Source organism: Panthera pardus, unplaced genomic scaffold (assembly GCF_024362965.1).
Source record: "Panthera pardus isolate Hobbes unplaced genomic scaffold, ASM2436296v1 HiC_scaffold_13, whole genome shotgun sequence".
Classification (NCBI taxonomy): Eukaryota; Metazoa; Chordata; class Mammalia; order Carnivora; family Felidae; genus Panthera; species Panthera pardus.
This window is the reverse complement of record NW_026526688.1, coordinates 3,205,239-3,226,970: the sequence shown is the minus strand read 5'-3', so window position 1 is coordinate 3,226,970 and position 21,732 is coordinate 3,205,239. Positions and strand designations below refer to the sequence as shown.

Below are 21,732 nucleotides of genomic sequence, written 5' to 3'. Positions count from 1 at the left end.
AGGCTTAGAGGCCTTTGCCCTGGTACCCCTTCTGATTTCTGCTTCTTGCCTGCCGTCAGTCATTAGCTGCTTATCTGACTCTTGTCCAGAGACATCCAATTGCAAATATAAAAATAAGGAAAGCCAAGTAAAATGTGAAATGAAGTGAAATTGTGAAATTAAGGGATTTTTAATCTGCTAACTACAGTGAGGGTTTAACCATGCTGTTAAAATTTCTAAATTTATCTCACAACATTGGAACTTGCAAAGACACCGTATCAACTGCACAGTATCCTTATTACATGCAAAATATAAATATGTATTATTTACTACATAAACTAGATTTTAGAAAAAAACATTGTACAGATATTGGTTGCTGGTACAATTTTTCTATGGGCTCTTTTTTTAAAAAAATAAGAAAATGAAGTTGATTTTAAATTTTATTTGTAACAGACAATTAGTGAACAAATCAAAACATAATAACTCCATATTTCCTAGTTATTAACCCTTAGAATGGAGTGCTAGTATAATTCGCTTCTAAATTAAAGGGAAATTAAGTCCACATTCACCTGACATTCTTTACAGGCAATTTTTATTATCATTTATTTTACCTTTTTAAAAAAGTCAATTCATTTCATATACTTTTTTTCCCCCAAGGTAAATGCTGTCAAATTTATATTTGGTTTGTGCTTTACTACTTCTAAAGCACACAATCAAGTGTTTATTAATTGCAAGTTGTTTTAATTCCGTTACTGCTACTAATTGTTTTACTTAGATGGTAAGTGGCAACTTAGAAAAGATATTTTTCAAAACTTGCTGGAAACATCCATCTTAATAAACTGCCCATGATCCCAGGACTGTCAATTCCATACTAACCTAACTTCTTACATGAGCTTGATTCTGTCCGTTTCAGCCTATGAGTTACAGAACTGCCCGGACCCACCTCCTTTTCAGAATGGTTACATGATCAACTCGGACTATAGTGTGGGACAGTCCATATCCTTTGAGTGCTACCCTGGGTACATTTTAATCGGCCACCCAGTCCTCACCTGTCAGCACGGGATCGACCGAGACTGGAATTATCCTTTTCCAAGATGTGACGGTAGGTTAACCGTTCTTGGCAATGATGTAATTTTCCATGTATATAATAGTGCATTAAATGATTAAATGGATGTTTTAGAGAATCTGTTCACCTATTCAACAAATATTTATTAGCGATCTATTATGGTAAACTCTTTCTACCTAGTATCTCAGGAATATCATGCCAGTAAGTTAAAAAGATGAACAAATAGGCCTTGCCTTCAATGGTTGTTATAAAGGAAACAAAATAATAAACACACATTTATAATGTGAAACCAGACATAAGAATTGCATGAAGAAGGATGGCATTTGCTTGGGAAGTGATCAGGGACATCTTTATGATGGTAGTGGTATTTAGAATTACGACGGTTCCACCAAATTACGGGATTAGTGGAAGAAAGAATGCTCGTTCATTTTACCCTAGATGTTTTTTATTGTTTAACTTTCACAGTTATCATTTATTGCTTTTGTATTTTGGGAAATGGGTTTTGTTTTTTAGTGGGCATTGGAGCATACGTACTATTTTCCTACTCAGAGATAGGGCATCAGAGGTAGAGAGAATAATGAAAGCAGAGACATCCTGGAGAAACAGTCGTAGGAAAGTCGCAGCTCAATAGTACATGATGATCAGGGTTTCTCTGGAGGGCTGGGAATCAGCTTGACCGTCAGTGGTGATGGAGGGAAGTCTGGATTCATCAAATAGCCCTGGTCAGAGCAGAAATCACTTCTTTAAAGCTTCTGTATGGCAGCCTGATTTTTTTTTTTTTTTGATGATTTCAAAATTTTTGTAATATCAAGTTGAAGTTAATAGATCAAGCATGTTTTTCATGAAGAAAGCATATGAAACAAAATTTACTGAAAGTCTAGTATTCTAACATTATAAATACAGTCCCTTTGAGTGAAAAAAATAACGAAATTACCAACTCTGTGGTCATTTGAAATGCTAAACATTTATATCCCAGGGGGCAAAAGGGAACCGCAACTCGCTGGGTTTCTGTTTCTACTGAAAAAGTAAAAACAAACAAACAAAAATAAACCGGAAAAAAAAAAAAAAAAAAACCACCACCAGTGGACTTCTTAAATTAGATTTTTCACCTGTATTTTTCTATTCTACGTTATTGTTTAAAAAACTATGAAAAGAAACTTCAGCTGTATTTTAAAAGATCCTTAGTCTGATGCAAATTTAATAACATATAGAACAGCATTTAAAAATTTTTTTATAAAACTAAGTCTAGCAGTAGCATATCTGGTGCTTTTTATTAAAACATTTAAGGGACTCCCGGGGGGCTCAGTCGCATAAGCGTCTGAATCTGGATTTGGCTCAGGTCATGTCTCATGGCTCGTGAGATGGAACCCACCTCAGGCTCTGTGCGGACAGCCTGGAGCCCGCTTGGGGTTCTCTCTCTCCCTCTGCCCCTCCCCAACCTGTGCAGGCTCACCAGCTCACTCACTTGCTCTCTGTCTCTCGAAATGAATAAATAAACCTAAAAAAAACTCTAAAAACCTTTTTTTTTTTTTACTATTCTCCATTTAAAAACTCACATTTTTTATATGTATAGAATACTTGGGATTGTCATGATTAAACCCTTTTCTTAATTGGAATTTTCCCCTGAATCCTTTGAATTCATCTATGCACGAGAGACTTGTTGGCTTGATATTAAAAAGTAGAACTAAATCGTTAATTAGGCTTCATCACTTTTTCAAGGGAAGTTTTCAAATATAGAAATAAATGCTGGCTTAGAATTATTTTGTCAGCGTGAAAATAACAAAATACATTGTGACGTAGCTTAAAGGGGACGCCACCTCTTATAATGACAACATGATACGTCACACTACCCAGAGCTGGCCACACTGATGCGGAAGTCCTCCAGACATCCAAGTCTGCCCCGGGCTCCCGACAGCACCTGAAAATAGGAGATTTGTCCCCAAGCCACCCTGAGGTTGGAAAATTCACTGAAAGGACTCACAGAACTTTATTATATTATATACTCTATTATATATAATATTATCTATTGTATAATAATACAGCTATTACATACTCTGGTTGTGGGTTAAAACAAGGAAAGGACACATTAAAATCATGGGAAAAGATGCATAGAGTACGGGAGGATGCACCCGTCTCAGAGCTGACTGGTGACAGTGTCTTGAGGAGCTCACCTGGGTGTTGGTGCCCAGAGATTTTCATCCGGGCAGGGCTGATGGCTGGATTGCCCGGTGGTTGGTGTCAGCTTCCAGACCAGCTGACATCCCGTGAGGCAAAGGCCCCACCTTCGGTCACGTGGCTGGTACTTCCGGCATGGGTCGCCCCCTCCTGGAACTATTGAGTAGACGCTCCGACCCCCCATGAAGCAAAGCCGCTCCTATCGGGTGTGCGGTAAACCCCCTCCCAGACAGAGGGCTAGACCTCTCCACAGGCAAGGTCAAATGCTTTACTGCACGAGCATCTTTACCGTCGTGTCTCTCTTCATATCTATAATGTCACAGAATAAGACAAAATAAAACATAAGATTCACATAAAATTATATCATAAATTACATTTTCTAAGCAGCGTCCAACATGTGTTTAATATCCTCTCCATATTGGATTAACTTCCAAAAAAACACAAAACAAACGGAGGATATTATTTTATAACAAAAGGTATTTTTACGTGTGAAAGGTTGTATTTACAAAAAGAGATATAAGAAAAAAAGAGTGTTTGCTAAACACGGTGGGCTGTTAAGAGGTCTGTCGGGGTCCCCGTAGGCTATGGTTAAGCCCACAAAGGACACCGGCAAGGTCCGATTGCCCAGCATACTCAGCCTGAAGTGCATTTGGGTTTTCCAGTGTGCTTTTTCAGTTCAGGCTTCTTCTTGGTGTATAGGACAAATACACTGGAAAACCATCTTCTAAGATCCAGCCCGTCCACTTCAGGAGACTCTCGGGGTAGAACAGAGATACTGTGAACAACCTCTGGCAACTTTAGTAAAAACTGAGTAATTCAGACAATTATGGCTCAAGAATTCTAAATGTTAGATAAAGTACGATAAAAGTATGATACCTATTAAAAAAGAAAAAAAAAGGTCTCAAAGTGACTTGAGAAATTCAAGATGTTATTTTTGCCAGTAACATAATCATACAGAAGTCCCAGTTAAAAAATGGATTATAATTGTTAAAATATGGCTTAAAAAACTTGTTTATTAATTTACTAAATTAATTTGATAATCAAATATGCATCTCTACTTACAAATACAGTTTAAAATTTTTAGATATTTTGTTTACCTAATTAATCTTCTCTTACCTAAATACTTACATAGATATAATTTTAAGATCATTTTTAGAGTTAAGCACTGTCGTGGTGCCTGGGTGGCCCGGTCGGTTAAGCACCCGACTCGATTTCAGCTCAGGTCATGATCTCAATTTTCGAGCCCCACATTGGGCTCTGTGCTGACAGTGCAGAGCCTGCCTGGGATTCTCTCCCTCTCCTCTCTCTCTGCTCCTACCCTGTATGCTGTCTCTGTTTCTCAAAATAAATAAATAAACTTAAAAAAAATAATTTAAAACGTATATTTAAAGTTAAGCGCCGTCAGGATATTCCTCACCTTAAAGTGCAGTAGGATGTTGATGGGGAACTATCTGGACAGAGATAATTTTTAGGATAATAATGTGTTGCAATTAGTGTATTAGTGACTACATTTAGATTGAATGATTTTGTGAGCAGAACCCTATTCAACTGCAGAACCCTAACTGACATGTGGAATCCACGTAGCCAAAGAATATGTTATTATGTACATAGTTTTGAAAATTAAGGTTTATCAAGTTGATTGATAAATACAGAAAATAATCTCTCCTAATAGTTTAGAATAAGAATGACATTCTAAAGAATACAACTAACTTGTATTCATAAATATTATTTTAAATACTCCCATTATCAAACGGTTCCTAAGATAGAGCGCAGCGTGTCTATCTCAAAACCATCATAAGGAAACCAAAGTGAAGAAAAACAAAATAGGTCAGAAATACCTACGGCGCCGCACACATTCTGTGAGATTAGGCATTCCGTTCCTGGGTACATTAATAGTCAAGAGTTTAAAATTCATAAATATTCATGCCAAATGTAGGTATTGGTTGTTTGGTACCTTAAGCTTTTTCTTCATGCTCTCATTAGGCAGAAATCTGGACATAATCCTAGAGAAAACCATCCATAAATTATCTATAACTGTCCTAGTGGATATTTAGGGTTTTTAAATTTTAATTTCTGGTTGAAACAACTTAATAAGCTCTTTCTATCCATCTCAGTTCAGAGAAAGTCACTTGGTACATGTGTTGTGGGGAAGAAGCGTAATAAAGAGATGTCTCAGTGCCCCTTGATTTTTCCAAGTGTGGCCTCAGGTAACACGAAGGGTCGGTGTTTCTCCACCTCCCCGTGCCGATGTCCACCATGGCCACCAGCTCATCTTCCAGTATCTTCTGGCTGCGCGGGAGCTTGACTTGGCGAGACACACCCATCCCTTGTTGTCCGAGCCACCTCACAGCTTCACGTTCTCAAATTACAGCGGAGGCGGGTAGGAAGTGAGGGTGGGGTGAAGGCTACGTAGGCACAGATAGGCACTGACTACATTTCACATTGAATGAGGCGTTCAGAGAAGTCGTCACCTCCATCCTGGTCAGGGTAGCTAATGCTAGCTCTAGGAGGTGATGAAAGAAGATACCTTAATGCTCTTTATGTACATAGTTTTCTCTGGAGAAATACATCCAGAGATAACTGGAGAGCTCTCATTAACCATACTTCACACGGCAGCCCTTTCTCACAACCTGTTGTTGATTTGTGTGTGCATACTGTGTGACACTCGACATTCACTCTGGCACTCCTGGCCACCGTCTGTGCCTTTTTCCTACAACAAGTCATGCTGTGACACTGCTGGAGAGCCTCCGTTGGAACCCAGTTCTGACTGTCTCCCCAGGGAAATTCCCTGGCCCCGCGGGGCGGCCCCTGCCCTGCCCCCCACTTTGGATACCAGTCGCATGTCCGGGTTATCACCTGTCCAGAAGTCCCCATGACTCCCTCCTCCTATGGGACTGATTTGCTAGAGCAACCCACAGACCTCAGGAAAACGTACTTCCGCGACTCCAGATTTATTACACAGGACGTGACTGGGCAAGAGCCAGATTGAAGAGACGCAGGGGGCTATGGGGATCAATGAGAGCAGGTCGTGGGTGGGGATGAAAAAGAACACGGTCCTTGATTGTGTGTTGGGAGATGAGCAGAGGGTTCTGTCCTCTCCAGCTGAGCCATCTTCCCAGCACCCCAAGTGTTCACGCATCGGGAAGTTCTCCAGACCCCTTCCTTTGGTGCTTTCCAAGTCATCTCATTAACATAAGCGCTGCTGTGGTTGGAAGGGTCTTGCTATGAATAACGAAGGAGAGCTTTATCTCTTTTGTCATGTAACTTTTATCCAAGGATTTCTGGAGCTCTGTGCTAGGAGCAGGGAGGTATTCCTAATTACTAACTGCATCACGATATTAAAGGTACACTCACGAATATATAAATGAACATGTGTTTATTTACTCTTTGTGTCCGTGAAGTGGAAAAGAGCCTGTCGCGCGTGTGGCTTCTGATTGTGAAGCACGGTGCGGCCGATGCCGATGTCGATGCGCTCTCTCCTGGCCAGCTGGGTGCCGTCCTTGTCCTGCGGGGACCAGGCTCCCGGGCACACGGTGGCGAGCCGGGAGGTGCCTCTGCTTGGCTGTGGTGCACTGATCCTCCTGTGTCTAGATCTCCCCACGGAAGCTTCGTGATTGATCTCCAGCTCAGGGTCCACTTTGAACCTCACCTTCGGGGAGAGGGCGGATCCGTGCCTTGCTGAGTCAGGTCACACATCCACTGTCTCTGTGGCCTTAAGTGAGAGGCCACCCGATCGTGCAGATCTCCGTGCGCCTTTGGGACCACTGCAGTGAGGGCCAAGCCTTCTCCGGGCTAACGGGCCAGGAAGAGTGCTAAAGGAAACGTCAACTCTCTTTTCTCTCTAGACTACGGGGCAAGATTTGCCTTGTGGAATTTTATATGCATCGATGGAATATTATTAGTTCATGTGACAAGCAGTGATTGTTCTTTCCCTCATCATACTTATATAAATTGGCTTTTATACTTACTTATCATTTGCTTCGTATCTTTCTTCATCACCGTTCAGTGAGCTCCACAAGGCAGCGCTCTGTGGTTCTCCACTGTGTCCCCTGCTCTAACCTCACATCTCCTGGTACATAATCGATTCTCAATAAATACTCATTGAATAAGTTAATGGCGGACTTATTCTTTGACTATCATACACAAGTCATGGCAAGGATACCTGACTTCCTCAATGTCCTAGAGCTAGTGAGTGACATCCAGAACTTCAGAAGCCAGCAATGTGTCCTACCCAGAAAAATCACCATATTGTTTCTTTTGCCCTTTAAGAGGTGGCACAGTCCTTTTCTGTTTGCTTGTTTTGTTGTGTTTTATCACCATTGGGAAGGGTGCTACTGTGTATAATGTGGTTATACATTTATAAGGTTCAATCTGAAAAGTCAAAATGCACAAGGGAAGTCTTGGAGACGATAGATTGTAAGTCAATACCACATCAATAACCTCAGGTCCACATAAGGTTTGTCAGCCCACTGACTTCCATGTGTTCCTTCCTAAAATATTTTGTGGTGATTGTCTTATTCATTTTCAATTTATTAGTCATTTCTTCTGTCTTATTTATCGTGATCTGAGTTAGGCAGTGGGGATCAAGGAAAGCAGGTGGTGGGTGGAGACGGAAAGGAACACAGTCCCTGACTTCTGACTGCTAATAGTCTGATGGTCTAACGGTGGAGAACAACTACAGCTAATTGCAGCTGCATAATAAGTGAATAACCATGGCCATCCAAGGCCAAACCACCTTGAAGGGGGCAGTAACACTCGAGTCGAGTTCTTAAGAAAGGGATCAGCCCACCCTGGCAGCAGGGTAGGAGAAAAGCGTTTGAAAGATTCATGCAGGGTGAATATTGGCATCATGCTTGGAGGTGAGAGAACGTATGACAGTTTTCTGGGGACACCAGATTATAAGTTTCCGTGGGCTTCAGTTTACAAAGCAAGGTTTGCCTGACTCCAAACCCCACTTATTAATAATTATGCCATAAAACTTCCAAAATGTTCTCTAAGGCCCCTTCCTCTATGGATTTTTTCCAAAACTTGGACCAGATTCCATCTGTTGTGCCCTGGAACATTTTCTCCTTCCTCTGAAAAAGTACGCAGGGGCATGATTAAGGCCGGATGTCCCATACTGCCTCAGGGCATGTCTGTCATCGGTCAGCACTGTGAATTGTTTATTGAAGTTGTTTTTCTCTTTTTTTAAAAACATAGTTTGGTCTGTTTTCTCCACCTAAATTTTACACCTTTGGTGACAAGTCTTTGAAAGCCCAAGAAGATTCATGCTAGGAACAGCCACTCATCCCACATCTATTGGATTTTGGTTGATTAAAAAGTCTACTGATTTATGACTTGATGTATTTATACCACTGTCTGAATGTAATAATGCGTTCAGATTATTCTGCTAATATATAGTCACTTCATTTCTCCATAGATAAGACAAAATAATTGTCATGGCAACAGGGAACACCAGTTCGTTAAGTAAAATAAACAGGGACTGATTGGGGATGGTGAGTCTTTACACCCCTGAAAGCTGGTGAGATGTGAAAATGCTTTGACTTACATAATTTTCTCCCATTTCTTCAGGTATAGATCTGCCAAGAATTGATAATATTTTTGTTTAGGCAAAGAGACTTGGATGTTTAAATAGGTTTTAGAAATCTCACTTAAAACAACGAAAATTTTCCATTATGTATTTATGCATAATCTCTCCATAATCCCTTGTATCACATAGCCAATGGATTATCAGCTCAGTCACCCAAGATAACTGGGTAACTGAGTATGGGCTTTTTTTTTCCTTTTTAATTATCTGGGAATGACTTCATCCTGAAGGGATTTTGAGTGTTTGGAGACTCTATTAAATGGAACTTAGATAACTTAGTTCAGAAGTAAAATTCATCTAAGGTTTTAAGATGTTAGGGGAATTACTTTGACAAAGTAGTCACTGAGAAATATTTCACAATTATTATTTCTTAGAAGGAAAATTTCAGCGGAGGGGCTTTAGAGACTTAGAAATATTTAACTGTGTCCTTTCTAAAGCTGAATATGTGGACCTTAATTGTTCTGCTTCCTTTTCAGCTCCTTGCGGATATAATGTAACATCTCAGAATGGTACCATTTATTCCCCTGGATTTCCAGATGAGTACCCAATTTTGAAGGACTGCTTCTGGCTTATCACTGTACCTCCTGGCCACGGGGTCTACATCAACTTCACCTTGCTGCAGACTGAAGCTGTTAACGATTACATTGCTGTTTGGTAGGAGAGCCCTTTCATATAAAGTGATACGCGATTGTGCTAAACCATTCCTGCAGCCAGCTACATGGTGCTTGTATGTCAGATTGACGTATAAGAAGTGAAATTATTAGGGGGATATGGGAAAGGAAACTTAGCAATGAAATCCGGGAGATACAGAGAATAAATGTCATGTCACATGTTTGAGTTTTACTCCATGGTAGATAAATTCAGGGCTACTCTGAATATAAAATATCCCAAGCTTATTTTATTTTACGTTGTTAAGTATGATAAGAAATGGCACGATAAGAACTTGATGCGTCTGGAAATAGCGAAGACATAATCGCACGTAGCCCTCCCTCCATCCTTTGTGAACTTTGCAGAGCTGCCCTTCCATACGTGTAGGAAATACTACGAGCCAGCAAACAGGGGCGGGGATTTGGGTCCTGGTTCTCCTTCCAAAGAGCCACGTGGCCTGGCATAAGTTGTCTGTGTGACCCTGGGCTACCTTTGCGTGTCTATGGGGATGACTGTCCTACCTTTGCTTTTGGAAGGGAGAGGTTATGGGGGACACAGAGATTGCCAGGTCCTCTGTGACACTATGGTGGGAGAAGGAGGGGTCATGGACAGGGTGTGAGGAGGTGAGCTTAACTCAGGGTTAAAGATCCACGATGTGCTGCCAGGATGAACTTCCGTGAAAACTGGAGTAATGGCAGGTAACTACACGCTACGCATGCGCGAATGCGTGTGTGCCTGTTGGGGAAGTCGGCATAAATGTTAAGGGTTTCTTATTGGAAAGCCTGTAAAGTCAGGGAACAGGGTGAGTTCAGGCTATTGGCAGATCTCAGATACGGATATTACGGGAGTCCGAGCGAGCAGGACGGAGAATACGGGAGCTTATAAATCGTGTGAAGGATTCCAGACTTAGTTCTCAGAGCAAAAAGGACTCAGTAGGTCTTAGGAAGGAGAATCACCTTGACTGCAGAATGCCCAGCCTCACTTTGTGGGAAATATATTAACTGAGGGCAAGAGGGGAGGCCGGCTTTTGAGGCTATAGAAATAACTCTGGCAGGGAGGTGATAACGGCCGACCCAGTGGCTGAGGGAATGAGGAGGAAGCTGAGAACTTGAAATATTAAATTGATCAAGGCAAACATTATAGTATCAGCCATTTCACCTGGATTAACCTATAGATTTAGCGGATGGGAGCGAAGGCTCTTCATATTTAACAAAGTAGAGTGCCTGTTGCAAAGAACACTAAGGAACGAGAGACTGAAAAGTCTCTTCAACTTTGTGACATTACACATCTCGGTATTTCTAAACAGTGTCCAGAAGGTGGTGGTGTTTTATTCGGTTTGTTAAAAACATAACCATTCAACTGAGTAAATTTGAAGATCTAATTGGCTTTATTAAATGATTCATGAATTGAGTAGCCTCCCATCTGGCAAGTAGAGAGATGCTTGGGGACTTAGGTGTGCCCAAGGAAGGTTTTCAAGGGAAGAAGGGCGGGGCAAGAAGCCATTAGCAAAAGGAAGGATTGTTTCAGGCAAGGTCACCTTCCCTTAAGGAGAAGGGGGGGGGGGGTCTTATCATGCAGATTAGCTCCTCTTCCCTGAGGTGGGGGTGGATGGAGACAGTCCTCGAGACCTCACTGGCGCTGATACTTTCTGAATGATTGGCGGAAAATTTCCCTCCAGGAGGGGTTGAAACTGCATTCAGTCTTGCCGTGCGCTCATGGGGCAGGGGACTCCACCTTGGACTGTAGTTTTCTTTTTAAGCAATTTTTGAAAATCTTTTAGTTCCGTTGCAAGATCTCCATAAATTTCACCCATAATTAAAGAGACACCATTGAATTTAGACTTTCAGATGTAGGCGTTTGCAAGGCAACTGATAGGTGGTATTGCGGCCACCAGAATGAATGTGAACGTGTCTCAGTGATTGGTCTGGAAAGGTCAGCTGTGGGGGGAATGGAAGTCAGCCCCGAGTTTTCGGGTGTGCGCGGCAGTCCCGTCACCCGGAGCCCGGGTCAGACCAGCCCGCTGATGCCAGGACAGAGTCCAAAAGTCAGAAGAAAATGATCCTTAGTTTCAGCTGTAATTAGGAGCTTTCCATCAAACGTCTCTCTCTTCCCTAGGGATGGGCCTGATCAGAACTCACCTCAGCTGGGAGTTTTCAGTGGGAATACGGCCCTGGAAACCGCGTATAGCTCCACCAACCAAGTCCTGCTCAAGTTCCACAGCGACTTTTCAAATGGAGGCTTCTTTGTTCTCAATTTTCACGGTCAGTGCATTTTCACCTTGTTGAGGCAGGTGGAGAATCGCATTTGGTTTTGCTGGTAGGGTTGACATAGGCCTCCTCTCCAGCTCAAGTTCCTTGCTTGTGCCCAGCGAGAGCCTTAGGGGATTTTCTTGAGTTCCATGTCAGGGTTTCCTGTGATCCTCTTTTGCTTAATGGTATTTGATTATGTCACGTCTGGTTTATGGGAAGTTTGGATTCCTTCCAAGGTAAGTGGATTGCAAATGCAACTGATACGGAGACCCTTGAAAGACATTGAGTGCCTTTGTGGATTTCCTCATCCCTGTCTCCGGGGGATCAAGGTAGCAAGCGTCATGTGATTACAGATGAGGCAAAAGCAGATCTAATGGTTTTGAAAATAAATAATTGGGAAAACAGCGTATCAGCACCTGACATCTCGTAAGGACTGTGTCCACGGAGGTCCTCAGATGTGAGGCAGGGGGAGACCTTATCAAATGTAAATATGGACCCGCCACCAGGCCATGGGTGAACCATCTCTGTGGCAGAATCCCAAGTATATGTGAAGTGATTTTATTTCAATGTCATAATTTTTAAAACTGTACACTTCTTTCCCTTTGACTTTATTATATCCTCTTTGGCACGAAATAATCCCATACGCATGTGAAGCTTGAGAATTTTATAAAGCGATGATTTAAACATATAGACATTGCAGTGTCCCTAAGCATTAAAACAACATAAGAGGAATGCTTTTTGTAATATTTTTGTTTATTCAGCAAATGTAATTACAGTTAATTTTTTTCCCCATAAACCGTTTAGCATTTCAGCTCAAGAAATGCCAACCTCCCCCGGCCGTTCCACAGGCAGAAATGCTTACTGAGGATGAAGATTTTGAAATAGGTAATGTTTCCTTCACTAGGATACCATCAGCTCAGTCCGGCTTTTTACACCAATTTCTAACTCGGATGAGTAAGCGAGCGAGTACTTGTCAGAAATATTCTAAAGCATTATTAGGGGCTTATCCATAGAGGTTATTAATCGAATAAATACGGCTTTCTTCCTTCATCTCTGTGATGTTCGTTTTCTGAATTTGAATTTGAATTTGACTTTTTTCATTTTGAGCGCCTCCTGATTCTGCCCCCCTCCCCGCCCCCCACCGGCATTTTCTAGTTTGTATTTTTCTTTTGAGTCAAGTTTTCAGAGACAGGCTTACACAGATATTTGTGTTTGGTTAGAAAAGCATGTTCATCCACGAGAAGGACTTAATCATGTGCAGCTAAAATAATGATTAGTATAACATTGACCTTTCACTGACACTGGAATGTAATGGTGAATATATTTAATGATCATATTTAGAAATTCTGCTTTATCATTCTATATTAATGGCCCGTTTCATTAAATAATCATCAGGTCACATTAGGAAACCAGCCGTGGCATATGTTTGTGGTATAATTACCATGACCCAGGATTTCTCTGTCTCAGTAACAAATACAACACCCTGTTCGCACACCATGTCTCAGACCACTGGTCAAACCACGTGCCCCAATTTCTGGTTACTCATAATGGCTCAGTTAATGGGAACATTGCACTAATTAGGGCAGGGTCACGGTTTAGCCCTCTCTGGATGCATTAAAGCCCTTCTATTCTACATCCTTAAATCCCAAGCGTCTAGTTCCTTTTTTTTTTTTTTTTAAATAGGATTACTATCAGTTAAGATAGCATTTTTGTGCGTCAAGAAGTGAAAATGCTACCATTTTATTCAACAGACTAAAACTGAACCCAGGTGTTGGTTCGGAAGTGGTCTGCTCATTGACGTCATTTGCTAAGGGGTCATGTATTCCTTTAATACGTTCACACACCCTGTATGTCGCGGAAAGCTAAGCCCCAGGTCTGTTGTGCTGACTCTTGCAGGGGATTTTGTGAAGTACCAGTGCCACCCTGGGTACACGCTGGTAGGGACTGACACGCTGGCCTGCAGGCTCAGTTCCCAGCTGCAGTTTGAAGGCTCTCCCCCAACGTGTGAAGGTACGCACAGCTCAACACTGCCAATGTACTTGTCCACAGAGAACGATGCTGCTGGGAAAGGTCTACATTTGGGCTTTTGGTTATTTTTGCATGACTCTGAATTTAATCTCTGAGTTAGGATCTCATTGCAATCAAAATTACCTGCTAACAGAAATACCTAATTACCTTTCTCTTTTAGCTATCTCTAAAAGACAAATCAAAGTCCTGTCAAACACAAAGTCTTTCTCAATAGTTCATCAGAAAATTTTCGAACATTTGGCAATGTTGAAATAATTTAAAAATAAGCATCTGAATAGCTATCACCGAGGGTCCACCATTAATATTTACCATGTATCCTTTGTCACATGTCTGTTTTCTTTTTATCCATCCATTAATGTATCTGCTACTTTTGATGCATCTCAAGGCTAACTACAGGCATCGCCACACTTCCCTCTAAATACGTCAGCATGCATAAAATTATCTAGTGTTTACTGTATTTTGTGTAAAATTTACAAATGTTGAAATGTATGTTTGTTGCATACAATAAATGCACCCGTTCCATGTATTCACATGTCCTTAAAATACATAGACTGTAGGCAATAACAGACAGTATAATTAGATCACTTTTCAAAATATTTGAGGGGCTCCTGGGTGGCTCAGTCGGTTAAGTGTCCAACTCGTGATCTGGGGTCAGGGTGCGATCTCATGGCTTCTGGGATCCAGCACCACATCGGGCTCTGTGCTGACAGTGCGGAGCCTGCTTGGGATTCCCTCCCCCCCCCCCCAAATAAATAAAAAACAAACTTCAAAATATTTGAAAGCCTCCACTCTCAAGTAGTATTGGGAGAAAAAAACACTGGAAAAAATATATAAATAAGTTGAAGGGTTTTCCAAATTAGAATAGCTTTTATTTTGTGACTTGAAAATCACAGTAAACATTCAATTCATTGAAAGAATGGGACCTCCCCCCTTTCAAGGAATTTGAGCACTATCATTCGTTAGGGATGATGAAGCACTCAAAAGTTAGGAAGGGAACACCAGCGCCCCAGTCCGGACTCCCATCAAGTGACCCGGGTGGACCATTAGTCCCTTGGATATCGTGTGCCAGGAGGATGGTCGGTCTGCCTTATTTATGGGATTGCGGTAAAGATGCCGAGAACATTACATTATTCCAGGTGTTACATGATGTTAGTTGCCGTGTAAGAAGCAACTTTCTTTGTACCGCGCTGGTATCGGTTTTACAAGGGCTCACACCTGTGGTGTGGTTCTTGCGGAATGTGGTAGTAACTTCCTGCATTCTCCTTATGAGTCAGGTAGAATCCTAGTCACCCGGGGAGAGGAAAACAATTTTCACCATCATCTGAGGAAGATCTGGAATGAAGTAGCTTTAAATAACCATGATACCTCAGATTAAGTCAAAGAAAAATTACTTCCAAATCGTGTCACTGGGAGAGCCAGTGGGTGTGGGCAGAGAGCAAACCCCTGTAAACACCCAGAGGACCCACCCAGTTGTGGGAGGTGCTGAAACTCTGCTTCACGGGTGCCTCCCTTAAAGTTGGGCCGCATGGGGTGCTGGGTCGGGAGACTGAGTCATTATTTTCTTGGAAAAAAATCAGTGTGTCGGTACCATGTTACGTCAGCAAAAACCATCTACAGTGGATTTTTTTCCCATTTTATATAAAAATTAATGGACGTGCATCGTGTGTTTTTAAGGCACATTTTAATTCCAACGAACAGAGCCGTAAATTTCTCAACAGAGATGACTTTAAGCAAGGACGGTCTTAGTTGATTAGTGAAGAAAGGCATAAATATTTATTTAACACGCACTTCAAAAATAAGGGAAATTACTTTATTATGTTGGCTACCTCCAAGATTAACCTACTTTTTATTTAAATGAAATTAATTCATGACAGTCCAGGAACAGAGTAAATCAGGACAACATGAACACCATTCTCTAAATTACTTGGCTCTCGCACCCGTCTGCGGGGAGATTTCTGCTAACAAGACACGTTCTCCCAGCTCGGGCCAGAGGGTCTCGCGCCCTAATCTGTAGCAATTACTACAGATGACAGTGTAGTTCTCTTCTCTTACAATTCAGGAGTAAATTTGTTTAAAACAGACTGAGAGTTAGCTTAGCTGCTGTTCCCTAAATCCTCATTATTAAAAAAATAAGTAAATAAATAAAGGAAATAGGGGCTCAGATGTCTTTTATCAAATACTTGATCACTGAATGATAATCTTCCTTCCAGCACTTTCTACCAGTTGGTTGGGCTCAAGGGGAGGGGGTGGGCAATCCCCCAATAAATTATTGATAGAAAATCGTGTTAGTTACAAGCCCTTCTTCTTCACATGTCATCATCCTTTTAGAAGTTCCACTTGGAAAATTATTACCACCTTTTGGGTGATTGATTCTTCCTTGGGAACGAACAGTGGGAGCAACTTGTTCCTTGAAAGGTAGCATCCTATGCAGATAAATTATACCCTGTTGGATACCAATCCTCGTTTAGAAAACACTACATGAGGATCTGGAATCTTTCCCAAGACCACCAGGCAATTCTCCCGTTCGCCCCGGACCCTGGCTGAACGTCCTACAGTTGAACTCAATTCTGATACTCTACTTGGAGACAGGGTCAGACCCCACAGGGTAAGGGCTTAGTCCCACAAGGCTGTCCCCACTCCCGAGGCCAGTCACAAATTTAGGTAATCCCTTGTGCTTCTTAGTGACCCGCTGTAGGCCAGAAGTACTCATGGTCCCTCTTTGGGTTTTGCCCTGTGTTAGAAGAGCCCATGTAACTGAGGGAAACATTTATTTACATGTGTCATATACGTATGTGTGTGTGTGTGTGTATATATATACATACACATATATATACACACACATACACATATATATTTATTTATATAATTATATGCATATATACATTATATATATTTATTTATAAAATATATATATAGAAAATTATATTTATGTTTATTTTTGAGAGAGAGAGAGCGAAATACAGAGCACAAGCAGGGGAGGGGCAGAGAGAGAGGGAGACACAGAATCCGAAGCAGGCTCCAGGCTCTGAGCTGTCAGCACAGAGCACAGCATGGGGCTTGAACTCACGAACCGTGAGATCATGACCTGAGCTGAAGTTGGACGCTTAACCTGCTGAGCCACCCAGGTACCCCATCAGTTATATTTTTTTTATATCATAAATAATTATATTCTGTATCCTTTAGGGTGTAATTATGTCCTGAAGGATGTAATAAATATAAAAATACAAATTTTTCCTTTATATTCTAAAGGATGTAATAAAGGGTACAGATGAATAGTCTGATGAAGAGGTATGGGGTGCAGGGTGAAAGGGGTTCTCAGCACATGAGCATCTGGGCCCTGGATTTGGGGTATAAGAGGTTTTATAGGGCCAGTCTCCCCTCCTCTGAACCCCAAGCCCGTGGTCCTACTGGAAGTCTGTGAGGGGGGCAGGAATTTCAGCCCACTCATCACTGGCTCTCTCTGCTGACCAGCCCCATACTGAGGCTACCAAGGGACCCACCCCAAGTCGCCTTATTGGCCTAGACTCAGGTGTAATCCAAAGGGGCTCGTCCTGACCAAGACATGCTCAACATGCACGAAGTGCCAAGGGTTTTGAAGGTCTGTGCCAGGAACCTGGGACAAAGACCAGATAAGTTTTACAACAGAGTCACGTTAAGGAAAGAGAAGCCCTTCAAAAACCGAAGAGGAGTAATAACCAAGGTCTGGAAACAAGAGAGGACGTGGGGTGTCCAGGAAAGAAGAGGAAAGGAGAACACTTTGCTCTTAGGATGTGTTGGGGAAGTGGCATTAAGTGTGCTGGAAACTACACATGGGGCCACATTTTAAAAGGCCTTCAGTATTGGGTGGCTTCAGCCTGTGGACAGTGCAAATCCATCCGTAGTTTTTAAAATATTCAATTACAAAGAAATCAGAAACCTATATTTTCAACAAACGCTAAAGACAACCAGCGTCCTTGAGATAATGACCATTTGTTGGAAAGCTCAAGACCAGAACATGCCTGTCCAGGGCTCTGGGTCACAGCTTTCCCACTTGTTTATAGAGTTCTCTGTTTACAATTCTCTGAGACCTCCGGGTGCTTTTAAGAATTAGTTTTAATTATTTACAAAGCCTAATGCTTGACTGCGTTATTTTTGCTGAAGGCCTGCAAGATGCATTCAATAATATGCTTTGGTTTTAAGCCTCGCATTTTCTTTTTCTTCAAAAATAAGCTGAAGGAATAGCTTCTCGCCGAGGTGGGCTGGCTCAAAGCTCAGGGGACCTTCTCAGGGAGGCGCGCTCTTTTAGAGGCATCTTTGATGGGAACCTCAAACAGATGCTTCCCGTGGTGGGAGGGATCCCCGGGGGAGACGGTGGAGACGCGGGATGTGTGTAAGGCGTGAATGCTGATCTAGAAATGAACAGCCAGGCCCTGGGAGAGCCCCTCCGTCTCCAAACTCCCCGCTGTGGGTGCGTGTAACTCCCAGCAAGGATGTAGAGCGAGGGACAGGAAGGAAGAGGCTCATATGAAAGAGCCAGAGAAACAAATGAATCAAAAACACGTTAACTCCCAGGGAGATATATTCAAGTGCATTTTAAAACAGTATGTATGTCTGGAAAAAAGAAAATGTTGAGTGTTGTAAGACAAAGGAAGCAAATAATTGCACCTATACTTTGATTGTGACTTCTCTAAGAAACAGAAGCAGGATTTGAGAATGAAAGGAATGAAAATAGCTAAGCTAAAGATTCTGTTTCTGATTTATCACCACTCACGGCTTTCAAACCCTGGAGGGCTGTCCTCTCACCAGGTGGATGTCAGCAACTTAGGGAGGATTGTCTGCTCCTAGACAATCTGCCGCCCAGTGTCGCCTACTGACCATAGCGGCGGGATAAAATCAGAGAGAGGAGATTTGGCCTAAACCTTTCTCCCGGGTCGTGCCACAGAAGGGAAGGTGCTGGAATGGCATCCTTCCTCAGGAAGAGGCAGGCAGGGGGTCAAACCCTTCCAGGCTTTGAAACACCTGCCCGTGTAGTGCTTCAGACTGAAGGAGAGGGTTTGCATGTGTTCACTGATTATAACCCTTGAGAGTAGTTTCAATTGCCTCTAGCCCTGGCTCTCGCTACAAAGTCAAGGCTGATCTGTGGAGACTCTGAACCTCCAAGCCCTGCACATTCTCACCCAGATACAAAGTCCGGTTTTTTAATGTGTTCTTTTAAAAAATGCCAATGTGTTCATTTTTGAAAGGGCATAATAGATTTTACGGGGTGATCTTACCACTATCACAGAAGAAATTACTTTTTAAATTAAATTGCTTTAGGCTGTTTTGGTTTGAATTATTTTTTATATAACTTACCATTAATTAACACTGCACATATTCTTAAAAGTCTACCTAAATACTTATTTATTAAAAAGGGTTCTTGGGCACCTGGGTGGCTCAGTCGGTTAAGCATCCGACTCTTGATTTTGGCTGAGGTCATGATCTCACCGTTCTTGAGTTCAAGCCCTGCATCAGGTTCTGTGCTGACAGCATGGAGCCTGCTTGGGCTTCTCTCTCTCTCTCTCTCTCTCTCTGTCTGTCTCTCTCTCTCTCTCTCAAAAATAAATAAACTTTAAAAAAGGGTTCTATGAAATGTTTCCTCTTTGGTGATCTTATGCCTAAAATTTATAAATTTTATGGCACACAGAATAAGAACACTAAGACAAATGAAAGATAAAAAAAGGAAAAGTTCCCTTTTATCAGACAGTTACTGGAATCAAAACATATTACATGTGATTTGCCTATCAGGTTGTGAAATGTCTTTATTTTGAAATGTGTGAATTAATAACATAAATTTGATTAATTAAAATGAGATAATTCAAAAAATAAGACACATTCCCTCCAACAAAAGCTCTTTTTCATGAAGGAAAAGCTGATCATTTAACTTTTTAAAATTTTATAAGTAGTTTTGCTATTATCTCTGTTTACTTTTGAACCATGATCAATAGAGAAAAATTGTTTTCTCCATAATTGTATAAATAAACTATTTCTGGAAGATAATGAAATTATCATTGAAATAAATTACTGATTGTGATACTGGTGGTTTTCTTCTGTGTGTTCATACCTGTGCAGATCAGTTTTATTTTAATGACTCTGGAAGCAGTTGAATAAAGCAAAAAGGAAAGTGGGAGGGGAAAAAGTATGTCAGTGTGTCCACACTATCTTAATGATTCGTTCATAAAGATAAATTGATAACCGATTCATTATGATAAATTCATCCTTTACAAATCACTACTCGTACTCAACACTGTAACAACCCAAAGATCCAGTATGGCTTTCAGCCCAGAACTTTCTCATTCATCTCTTATCACAGTCCCAAGAAGTCAAATCACATGTGTAAAATTTACTATTCCTTTTTTGTTTGTTTGTTTATATTTGAGAGAGAGAGAGAGTGTGTGGGTCGGGGAGGGGCAGAGAGAGAGGGAGGCACAGACTCCGAAGCGGGCTCCAGGCTAGCAAAGAGCCCGTCGCGGAGCTCGAACTCACCAACCGGTGAGATGGTGACCTGAGCCGAAGTCAGCCACTTAACCAAATGACTCACCCAGGTGCCCCTAAAATTTACTATTCGAATGAAATTAAAAGTATTAAATTATATTAAAGTATTATATTAAAAGGAAGAAATAAATAGTATCGTTTTCTGTTAACCGAAGATAATTGCACAACGTTTCTGCGATACTATATTGAAAAGGTGAGTTGGGAAAACATGAGATCCTAGGATCCCTGCCCCAGTTGAAGGTGTGTGGGCAATTCAGTCACAGAGCGAAAGGCACATGGTAGTTTTAACCACTCCTGTGTGGCCGCTTCTCACCTCACTCACACAGGTTAACAGGGCCAAGGGTGTGCTTCGCCATCGCTTCCAGAAAAAGAAAACTTTCAGGGTCCAGGTTTCTTTCAAGCGACCGCTTTATCAAAGTTGGCTGCCCTAGTGTCAGCGGCTTAATCTCTTTGATCTATCTATCTAATCACCTTGTATATTGGCGTATATATTACATACGTGTATATAATTCTCATTTAAATTATAGGTCGGTATAATTATCATAAATGATAATTACTCATTATTCAGTGGTTTTCTCCTGCTGTGTTTGTCTCTTGTATTAAATTTGGTCACAGCTCAGTAGGATAGCTCCACACCCCCTCCCCCGCTGCCACCATTGGCTTGTAAATATAGGGAGAGAAATTCTCCTATGGAAGTCGGCTTCATTTTGTTAAGGAAAATTTTTACTGGTGTTTTTCTCACTAGCGCAATGCCCAGCAAATGAAGTCCGGACAGAATCTTCTGGAGTCATCCTCAGCCCAGGTTACCCAGGCAACTATTTCAACTCCCAGACGTGCTCATGGAGTATTAAAGTGGAACCAAACTATAACATCACCATCTTTGTGGATACATTTCAAAGTGAAAAGCAGTTTGATGCACTGGAGGTGTTCGATGGTAAGTTTCTTGTTTCCTTTCTTTTCTTTTTTATATCAGTAATCTCTCTTAGTGTAATAAAAACACCATTATCATGTTTTTGTTACACAGGACTTTAGTATATCTTTGGGTTAAATTATCTCTCCCCCAAACGAAAATGAATGGTCTCAGAGATCAATTGTGGAACATGAAAATATTTTTGTTAATGTTTCAACTTTTAAGCATACTGATGCACTCTGAAAATGTCCTGAATGAACTTGAGCCATTATTTAATTCTTTAACGTGGAGATTTACAGTAGATGACCCCAAGCGACTCTCTCCTTTTCCCTAAGTATTCTATGGATTCAGAAGATATTTTAGGAAATTTAAAAGAGCTAAAGTTACATTAATCTATTTAAATGATTATTTTACTAAAAACATATAAAACTAACGGCTCACAGATATTTCTAGATGTACCATCTTTAAAAAAAATAGTACAATACACTTAACAAATGTTAATACTGTTTTCAACTCTAGTCTCATACGTTTTTACACAATTCTGATAAACTTATTAATAGAACAAGGCCATGCTTAGAAG

General features: G+C 41.3%; 1 protein-coding gene across 5 annotated transcripts in view; it reads left to right on the top strand.

The window, feature by feature from the left end:
- The window catches only part of CSMD1 (CUB and Sushi multiple domains 1), a 2,004,702-nt gene that overhangs the window by 1,837,711 nt on the left and 145,259 nt on the right, over window positions 1-21,732 (top strand). For 4 of the 5 annotated variants that reach the window (XM_053900775.1, XM_053900774.1, XM_019428030.2 and 1 more), the window contains 6 exons: window positions 893-1,081; window positions 9,284-9,461; window positions 11,571-11,716; window positions 12,509-12,589; window positions 13,601-13,714; window positions 20,988-21,176. In XM_053900775.1, the coding sequence (XP_053756750.1) occupies window positions 893-1,081; window positions 9,284-9,461; window positions 11,571-11,716; window positions 12,509-12,589; window positions 13,601-13,714; window positions 20,988-21,176 (897 nt within the window). The remainder of the gene's footprint in view (window positions 1-892; window positions 1,082-9,283; window positions 9,462-11,570; window positions 11,717-12,508; window positions 12,590-13,600; window positions 13,715-20,987; window positions 21,177-21,732) is intronic. The other variant, XM_053900776.1, reaches the window with a different exon arrangement.